At 43.5% G+C, this 10,666-nt stretch overlaps 1 protein-coding gene across 1 annotated transcript in view; it reads right to left on the bottom strand.

Annotated features, from left to right (window-relative positions):
- Positions 1-9,545, bottom strand: part of LOC121857023 — a 19,238-nt gene extending 9,693 nt beyond the window's left edge. Inside the window, exon 1 of the mRNA XM_042352847.1 lies at positions 9,489-9,545. Coding sequence (XP_042208781.1) covers positions 9,489-9,545 — 57 coding nt within the window. The remainder of the gene's footprint in view (positions 1-9,488) is intronic.
- Between the last annotated feature and the right edge of the window lie 1,121 nt (positions 9,546-10,666).

Below are 10,666 nucleotides of genomic sequence, written 5' to 3'. Positions count from 1 at the left end.
GTAGGTGTTGGTAGTTGTGTGGTGGTAGTGGTAGTGATGATGGTAGTAGATGGAGGACAGGTGAAGGAGGGAAGATATTGTGGAGGCAGTGTTTGTGGTAATTGTGGTGGTACCGGTGGTGATGGTAATGGTGGGTGATTGGCGGAGGGAGGATGGATGCAAGGGAGAGGAGGGAGAGTCGGTTGGTAGGTGATGGGGACAAGGTCGCCCGGATCTGCTCTCCCTCCCTCCTTCACCCAACCCCACCGCTGCCTCCCCAACTTGCAAGGGGGATGAGGAGGTTTAGTTTAGTTTAACAAATTTATTGGCAAAGCTTGTAGTACAGTTTGCCTATTCTGAGTAATTTAGTCAGGTCTTGACACTGAGGGTGGTATCACTTCTCACTGCCACGCAGGACAGAGGTTCATACACAAAGAAATACATCATATTCATTAACAGCTATAAATGTAGAGGTCAGATTCATATGGGTAATGTCACTGCTCACTGCCATGCAGGACAGAGGTTCGTACACAAAGAGATGCATCATATTCATTGACAGTACATATACATATATGTACACATACACATACTCATATACATGTACATATATATACACATATGCACACATACATACATATACGTCGGTCAGATTCATGTGGGTAATGTCACTCTTCACTGCCATACAGGACAGAGGTTCGCACACAAAGAAGGAAATACATCATATTCATTACCAATATATATAGGTCAGTGGATCACATACATTGGAGGAGTTAGGGAGAGGTTTGGTTGTTGGGAGAAAGGAGAAGGAGAGGTTGGAGGGTGATGGGGTTGGATGGAGCTATGGGAGGGTAAGAGAGGAGAAGATTTGAAGAAATAGGTGGATGGAGACGGAGGGAAGGAAGAGGAGGGCGAGAAGGAGGAACAGAAGATGGAGAAAGAGGAGGAACAGGAAGAGAAGAAGGAGGAAGAAGAGATAACGATTGTATGTATATTATGTATGCTGGATGTATTATGTATGTATATTATGTATGTGCTCCATTTATATTTATTCAGTTTAGCTAGCAGCGTGTGGCAATGTTATTACCATATCCCACATGCTTAATTACTGTACTGGCGACGTATGGAAGCTGCTAATGTATCACTTGCCATACGTCGTCTGGTGTAGGACCAGACCTTAGCTAGGAGCAGTGCTATCCACCCTGTGTACATACCTTATCCAGTAAAACCGAACCTACAAAACTATACAGGTGTTTGTGTTCTCTCCTGTATATAGAACTTATTACCCAGAAATATCTTAACAACGATAAGATTGGGAAGAAGAGAATAGAATGAAGTGATAGGGAGAAGACTGAGGAGAAGGGATGGAAATGGAGATAAAAGATGAGGGAGAGAGAGGAGGTGAAGAGAGGGGTAAGTGAGGGGGGGGAGAGGATGAGGAGGTGGCCGGTTTGGGAGGGAGGGGGTGACCGGTTTGGGAGGGAGGACGGCCGGCTTGAGTTGAAGGGAGGGAGGGAGGGGAGGGATATATTCTCCGTTAGCTCTGCCGGCGTGATCTTATCCCGTTAGGAGGGAGGTGGAGGACGGATAAGTGAGCAGGGGAGGAAGGGGAGGCGAGTGGCTGATGGGGAGGGGGTTGACGTTGATTTCTCGTGGATAATAGATTCTTAGTCTGCCTTTATCACTATTTTCAGTTTTGTATTTCTTCTACTTTTATCCCTCTTCTCCTTTCTAAAAGTTCTTTGTATTTACTCGTTGTTTCTAATTCACTTTCTTCTTCTATTTCCTCTCTTCTTTTTTACCTCTTGTTTCCGAACGATGTTCATTTTCCTTTTGTTTCTAATTTTCTTTCTTATCCGCTTCTTCTCCGCTTTTTCTTCTTCCTCTTCTTCTCCTTATTTTCCCCTTCTCTTTTACTTCTTCTATCCGCACGATCTTATCATTCCATTACATTTTCTACTTTTCTTCCTTCTTCTCCTCCTCCTCCCCAACTTCTTCTTCTTATCCTCCTTCTTCTCCTTCTTCTTCGTTCATTGTACATAAAGGATACGAGGTACTGTGGCCGCTAGGAGTCTCGGCAGAAAGGGAAGGTGGAGGCCACCTTCCCTTTCTACAGCACAAAATGAGGTCAAGTCTTCTGGGAGCAGGTTTTTTGGGGGGGTTTTTCGCGTGTGCGTGTGTGTGTGTGTGTGTGTGTGCAGGCTAGTTTGTATGTCCCACGCCGAAAACACAAAGCAAGCAAGGACGCAACAAAACACTTTATATTCAAGTTGTTATTCCTGATTTCCTTCCCAGGGTCATCAGGCAGACATTGTAGCTTAAAAAAAATCGGGATAATTTACTGTAATAAGAGCCAGGAGCGCCAGGAGCGGTGTTCACTTCTAGATGGCGCAGTGAGTGTGTTCCTTCATTGTATTATACAGTGATTGGCGGAAATGAGCAATAATAACATTCTAGCTTGATGCCGTGTGTTCAGTTATTACCGAGAGAGGAACTTGTACTGAAGAGCGATAAAATAGTGTTGTAATTGATGTATACATAAAAAGTGTGGGTACAGGTACAATTACAGGTACAGTCACGGGTACAGGAATACAAGTACAAATACAGGTAGAACTGTAAGAGTCATAACAGTGTGACATTTAATCGGCCTTCCCCATTACATGTTCACTTCCCCGTGTCACCACAACAGCCACAGTGTGAGCCAGCAGCCCAGGCACAGTTACAGAGGCCTTGATACACCGCGTCACAAGTATGTGCTGGTGACGAACAGCCTTACTATGAATGGCAGTGCTGAGTCTTCCGGGTCACCTGAACTAATTGAGTCTTGGCTTACCTGTTTACCTATCAGTATACCTGTCTATCTTTAAGTCTGCATATCTACCTATAAGTCTACCTATCTATCTATTCATGTACCTGGCTAAGATTCGGACTATCTTTCTGAGTCTTAGAAAATAAGATTCAGCTTCATCTCAAGAAAACAAACACACGGAGGTTTTCCCTCGGGCAGCAGTGTACAAACTCCTGCATGGAAGGTGAGGTTCATGATGTTCTAGGAAGCTAAAAACGCTCACCTTTGAGAACTAAGGAACAATACATTCTCTAGAGACAAAGGGAAGATATTTTCTCCTGTAAGTAAGACAGACTACAGTAGCCTTGACGATCTGAGCTGTGATATCCGGTACTTCAGGCAAAAGACAACCTTATTTTCACAACTATCACAGAGCCTTGACCCTAGAAAGTCAAGAGGCAGCCAAGAAGTCAATAAGCTGGGACTTACTTTGTCTTCAGGAGCTGAGACGCCCACAAGCTCTGACAACACAAGCTGAGACAGCCTCCTATATGGCCACTGAGGAGGAAAGAGCCCAAGTCTCGACGTCGAGAGGACTAAACCTGTTCTGGCCTGACACACGCCTTGAGCCGCGTTAATGCTTGCCTCCTCCGTCTACCCCAGAGCCTCGTTTACACTTCCATCATCACATAAAAATTAGCAGATCCGTCATCTCCACCAGTATAGGACGACGATAGCTTCACCACCGTTAGCGGAGGCGAAAGGTCAAGAAGACCGGAGAGCCGTGAACAAGCTGACCTCCACCCCTCCCCCAGACACCGCTGGACCCTCGCCACCTCACATCCTGTTCTTCAGGTTGTCGCAACACCGCCTTCGTCCCCCTCCCCGACCAACATTTTTTCCCCCCATGTCTGGTTTGTGCATGATTTACTTAGCTGGTTCAAAACTGGAGCAGCAGCTTAGTGGGGTCTAAGATGTGTGAACATAAAAGGTGAACTTTGATGATAGTGAGATTATGCGTCCTAAGCGATATTCATTTGGCACCACCCTGCCAAGACTTTTTCTACGTCTCTGCTTCTGTACAAGACTTATTTAATCTCCTCATAACTAGAGTGGTCGGGAGGGGGGGGGGGCTGACCAAGTATTGCACATAATATCTAATAACATCAATCACAAGCCCAACACGATGTCCTACAAGACACTAGCTGGTCAACTACCTGTTTTTGTTCCTTCTTGTTGTCTCCCTCCCTGGGTAGTTACTTGTGTTGTTTTTCTCTGACGTCAGGCCACCATCAGCCGGGTCTCTCCAAACTAACTGTCGTGATGTCTGACGTTCACCCACCCAGCAGCTTTATTTGTATATGAAAATTTTGTGCATCTAATATAACGCGATTTTAATTTGAATAACATCATTATAATTAACTTTTACTCAATTATATTCAAATATATTAACAAGTGACAAAGACAATACTCTCGGTGAAAATAAAATATAAATTCAGCCATCCACATGAAAGAAAAATTTCTCTGTGACGCAATGTTTTTTTTTCCACACCGTCATGCACTTGTGTAGAAACAAATGACAGGTGTTATGCGCTATTTGACTGACCCGAAGTCACCTTTACTCACTAATCTTGGAATAACAAAAAGAGAAAGAGAGAAAGACAAAAAGACTAAAAAAGACTTACTTAACCGTTCCCTTGACACAGTGAAAACGTGTTTTTTTTTATCCACCGTGAAGGTTTACGTCACCGGTTAGTTCGCCTTGGAAACAAAACTTATGGAAGATAAATCTGTGTTTGTGTGTTTGGTTTGTCAGCACGTTTACCTGGGGATGAAGTTGATCAATAAACACAGACAGACAGACAGACAGACAGATAGATAGATAGATATTGATAGATAGATAGGAGTCCGCCTTCACTTGGTCCTCAACACCCATGGCAGTACTCCTGTAGCGGACCAATGTTAAGTGCGTGCTGTGTCGCTGTTGCTGGGCTGTTGGCCCACTGTATCACTGCTGCTGCGTTCTGATGGGTCTTTGCTGTGTTGCTGTTGTCGATCCTTTGCTGCGTTGCTGTTGTTGATCCTTTGCTGTGTTGCTGCTGTCGATCCGTTGCTGTGTTGCTGTTGTCGATCCGTTGCTGTGTTGCTGTTGTCGATCCGTTGCTGTGTTGCTGTTGCCGTGAAGCAACTACACCGTGACGGAGAAAGTAAACTTCGATCCGTGACGCTCATTCTCTCTCGCTCACTCCCTCTGGGCGTTACAAATTACGAGGAGAAACGGAAGATAAGGAGAAACAGATACGTCCAGTAATTTAAACAAGAGATGGATAAATGCGGAATAAAAAACATTAACAAAGAAAACAAAGAACCGGAGAAGAACAACGTCAGAATAAAGTTGGGAGAGAGAGAGAGTTGGATAATTGGGTATTTCCGAAGGTCATGTGGCGTTGTGGTTTTGTTGTTGTTGTGGTGATGGTGAGTTATGCAAGCAAGGACGCTCTCTCTCTCTCTCTCTCTCTCTCTCTCTCTCTCTCTCTCTCTCTCTCAAGAAAGATAGGGAAATAGGTACATAGATAGATAAGCTCTCTCCTTCTATGGTGATCTGAATCAAAAAGCCACAAAAACATTCCTTCCTTCATTCAGCGCCATTTGTCTTCTGTAGTTTTTTATTTGAGGGAAGGAGGGAGAAGGAAGGAGGGAGGTGAGGGAAGGAGGGAGGAGAGGGAAGGAGGGAGGGAGGAGAGGGAAGGAGGGAGGTGAGGGAAGGAGGGAGGATAGGGAAGAAGGGAGGTGAGGGAAGGAAGGAGGAGAGGGAAGGAGGGAGGAGAGGGAAGGAGGGAGGTAGAGGCTGCCTTTCCCTGCTGTGTCCTAATATGGGGGTTCCTCTTCCACAACACAGCCTCAAGACACTTCACTCATTCAGTTTATTACATCACGATACCTCATTAAACCCAACACCACATAAAAGTTTTTCACATTCCTTTTATAAATACAAAAGCCCTTCAAATTCCTTCTTCATATACACAAAAACGATAATACAAAACAGAATTCTCGTGTAGTCTTGTTCCGAAATGTACACTACAGGGTAAACCCGAATCAGATGGTATAGTGGGGTTCAGAGGCTCGTTTACCAGTCCAGAACCTCGAAGACTTTTTTTTTCTGTTTGAAGACTCGTTCCACCACTCCAAAGACTCGTTCCAACAAACCGCTTCAAGACTCATTCCAACAGTTCGGGCATTCGTTCCAATGGTTCAGACATTCATTTCAATAGTTCAGAGACTCGTTCCAACTGTTCAGACATTCGTTCCAATGGTTCAGAGACTTCTTCCATCAAATAACTCAAATAAATTAACCTCTGGCATATAGAACAACTCCTTTTTTTTCTGACAGAACAAATTGAAAGCTACTTGTTCATTATGGCCTCGTAGTGTTGAGAGCAGCAAGTAATGTTTACCTGATGTGACTGCGCGTGTCAGGTGTCATGCGTCAGTACCCTCCAGGTGGTTCATGAATCACCTGCCTGTTAAGAGATGGTGATTGACGTGCGTGTGATGCACCGCCGTGATGGTATTGTCATTAATGTAGGTGCTGTGTCATGCACGTATGTATGTATGTGTGTGTGTATGAATGTATGTATTTGATCTCTCTCTCTACAATCACACAAGCAATAGCACTCACCATAACTATCCCGGGGATGAGAGAGAATGGTGAGGGAAGTGAAAGAAAAGAAGTAAGGAGGGGGAAAGAGAGAGATATGAACACCATATGTTGAGCCAAGAACAGGAGTATAACCGACCTAAGATACAGTCGCTACCTACCGGCTCCCTGTGCCATGGTCAGTTGGTCACCACACACTCGCTGCTCTTACACCATTACAATTCGGTTTCTTACGGCCTTAACCTATATAATATTTCACAAGTCCCTCTGCTGGTGTTCGTCAGTCTTTCCTCGTGTGTGATAAGAGATTGGATGGGTAGTGCGTATGATGGTTTTGATGGAACGGATTTTTGAGGGGAAATCTGATTTTTCCTTTTGGTGTTTTGTATAAGATGGTGAGGATGATTGATTAGAAAAATACTGTAATAATAATGATGATAATAATAATAATAATAATAATAATAATAATAATAATAATAATAATAATAATAATAATAATAATAATAATAATTTCAAAAGATTCACATTAACATTAAATTTCCGCCGACGTAAATAGGGATATAAATTATGACGTCACTGGAGGGTTACCCCGAATCATGAATTACTCACACACGGGGCTACATAAGGGGTCAGGACAGAACAAAGGTCATCACGGGTGGTGCCTCAGTAGGTCTTGGTTGGCACTCCATGACAAAGGTCTTCTCTCTCTCTCTCTCTCTCTCGGCCTGGTGATGGTAGGGGCGTGTGTTGCGCCAGCCACCACCACCACCTACACCACACTTTCTCATCTGCTTCGCTCACTCACGCCTTCTGGCTATAGGGCGAACCGGTGTTGCTGAGCTGCAGTTAAGACATGTTTAGCCGTTGATCTACTTTCGATTTTAAGACTGCAATAAACTTTACCTTTCGTTGACTCTTACTTTTTTGACTTTGTAATCTCATCGACTGACCTTCACTTTCTTAATCCCTTTTTTTTTATAACTTCTCGGGCTTATGTTTATTCGTGGTAATTGATTCGTAACACAAAGTAATCATAGATATTTTTTACCATAACTCGCGATAAAAATTAGAATGGTGAGCTGGAGTCGCCCAGATACTGTACAGTTATAATGGGATAATTTTGGTGGATCTATGATAATGCTGCACCTCTCGGGGATTTAGCTACAAGGTTATTGGTAAAATATTGTATACTGGACGAGCAATGCTTATATATAACTTCACATACACTGCGGAATTATGCCATCTAGTACCTCGTAGCTGCTCCTATTGGGAAGACGATAAAAGAGCAAATGGTGAAGGAGGCACAGTGGGGAGGCGCGATATTGTTGCACTGTTATAGTTTTTTGCCACAAAGTCTGCAATTGTTGAGTTCAAGTAACTATTACAATCTCGTATAATAATCAATAATCACAACATAATAGATAAGTACACTTGTGAGGTCCATACACCGCCTCGGATGATAGAGAGAGAGGAAGCAGTGGCAACGTAAAGGAGTGTCCCGTAGATCCACCTCAGAAACACACTCGATTGAGAACCAGTTATGGCAGTCCCTTCTGTGTCCTTTCACTTGCTCAGAACAACGTGACTTGGGCCACACTCCTCAAGGGACCCCTAAAATTTCTAATTTTAACACAGGTCTAGCTGTAGTACCGAAGACAACACATACCTTCTTCTCTGATGATGGGGATGATGATGATGATGAAGGTGAGGAGGCAAGCTGTGGTGATGGGGAGGCGATGAGATGGTCCCTCCACCGAGTCTTGGCCAGGTCTGCCTCTCACAGCTGACTCCTGTCGACTGAGCTGATCAACTTTGAACTTTCGCGGGAGGGAGGTGGCCATGAGGCAGGCCAGCTCCCGCTCGTTTACCGCAGCGCACCGCCTCGTTCTATTTTACTTCGTTTGGTCTACTTTTGTGTCAATCTAAAGCATTAGTGAACAATCAGGAAGCTGTTTATGGTTCGCGCACCCCAGAAAGCGCACTGACTAGTTCTAAATAAGAAAAAGGAGGTGACCTTTTCGTGGCCTATCGACTCAAAGAAGGTCGAGAAATATACCACACAACCCTGTTTCCTTCCTCTCGAGTGATGTATAAAAACACTGGTTTCCTTCTCCTTGATAAGATTGTTACTGTGCTCAACAACTTGGACATTTATCTAACCTTGATGGACCATTTCCTTTGCTTGACAATTATAAGTCTCGCCTTGATAGAACGCCCCAAGATATGAGTCCACTTGTCGTATAAGACACCCCACGTCACCGCCAGTAAGGAGGGACGGGGGTAGACTTGTCTAACCTCTCCTCCACCGCCTCCTCCTGTAACTGGCTTACCTTGGCCGCTGTGTTGCTATGTGTTCGACATCTGTTACAAAGATGAACACACATACACACACTCTCACCCATAAGGAAAGTCACTGATTTTACCTCGAGTTGAGAGAGAAGAGATGAAAAGAATTATCAAAACCTTTCTGAATCACCCAGCCAGGCACCATATTGTGGTTCCCATTCCATAACCTGTACTTCCCTCCATGACTGTAGTGAAATTACTGTATCGACACTTATGTTCATACCTGCTCCAGCTTTGAAATAATTTTACTTGTACTTATACCTGCAATTGTAACTGTACCACTTGTGCCTACGCTGTACCTGAATATATATATTTACAGTCTATCTGAACCGGTCCTCCGTTATCTACACCTGTACCTGTATTGAAGTAACTGTGCCTGTGTTTTTGTTTAACCTGAGTTGTAATTACTATATATGATTTTTTTACTAATGCCGACACGTGTACTTGTACCCGTCCCTGTACTTATACCTGTAACTGTACTTATACCTGTAACTGTACTTATACCTGTACTTTTGCTCATTTATGTACTTGTACCGTTGTACATTTAGTTGTATCTGGACCTATACTTGTACCTGTACTTGTGTCTATACTATTAGTTGCATTTTTACCTATTGCTGTAGTGGTACTTTTAATAGTACTTGTATCTGTATTAATGTAGTATGTGTACCTGTACTTGTAGTTATCTTTACTGTTGTTAAACTACACATTACTTGGACTAACCTCTGACTGTACAGGGTTGGGCAGGTCTGGCCTCCACTTCATGATTCCTTTAGTCATGTCACCCTTAGTGGCTCACCATGTGTGACCACACTGTTAATTACAGGTGCGTGCGAATCCAGGTTGATTTCAGAAGGTGATTCCAGTTTGAATCTAGGTTGAGTCCAAGTTCGTTCCAGTTTGAATCTAGGTTGAGCCCAAGTTCATTCCAGTTTGATTGACTCCAGTTTTGAGTCCATGTGGATGTCTGCCATCAGTAGGTTGATTCGCCCTGAGAAAGTTGAATAATTAATCAGAGGTACAGTAAAGACTAAGGAGGGAACATGCTCGCTCTCTCTCTCTCTCTCTCTCTCTCTCTCTCTCTCTCTCTTTAAATATTCAACTCCATTCTTTCTGTCTATCTACTTTTCTATTCATCAACCTATCTATCAATTCAACTGTTTACTTATCTTTCATGTACGTATTCCTATATCTATCTATTGTATTTATCCATCCATATGTTTATCTAGATTTACGAGAGAAAATTTTTATTTTCTTATTATTTTAAATTGGTATTATAATTAGTAGTAATAGTAGTAGTAGTAGTAGAAAGCCGACAACAGTTGCAGATATTGACTATGAGGCTACAGTCACTGAATGGCGCATAGATCTGCGGCTCAACTAACTCAACACAGCTAGGATAGCTACTTCTGTATTAGGATATTTAATATTAAGGTAATAAAATGGTGGCGAAGGTGTGGCTATTGGGGGAGGCTGGAGGCCAATTTAAAAAAAAAGTAGTAGTAGTAGGGTACCACCCAAACGCCAGCAAGTCCTTCCTCATCGTGAAGCCAGAATATTATGAACGGGCATTGGAGGTTTTTGGCGGAAGTGAGGTCAAAATAACTAAGGACGGCCAAAGACATCTAGGCGCAGTAATTGGCACTACGGACTTCAAGACCAAGTACGTGGCGGGAAAGGTGAATGAGTGGGTTAGTGAAATCCAAGCTCTATCTGAGATTGCTAACACAGAGCCACATGCGGCCTTTGCTGCATTCACCCATGGAGTCAAGCATCGTTGGAACTACCTGATGCGTACTATCCTTGATATCGGACCCCTCCTCCACCCTCTGGAAGAAGCTATCAGTGTCAAGTTCATTCCCAAATTAGTGAAACACCCTGACTTAACCCCAGCAGAAAGA

This window comes from Homarus americanus, unplaced genomic scaffold (assembly GCF_018991925.1).
Source record: "Homarus americanus isolate GMGI-L3 unplaced genomic scaffold, GMGI_Hamer_2.0 scaffold1024, whole genome shotgun sequence".
Taxonomy (NCBI): Eukaryota; Metazoa; Arthropoda; class Malacostraca; order Decapoda; family Nephropidae; genus Homarus; species Homarus americanus.
This window is presented reverse-complemented; position numbering and strand designations above follow the sequence as displayed.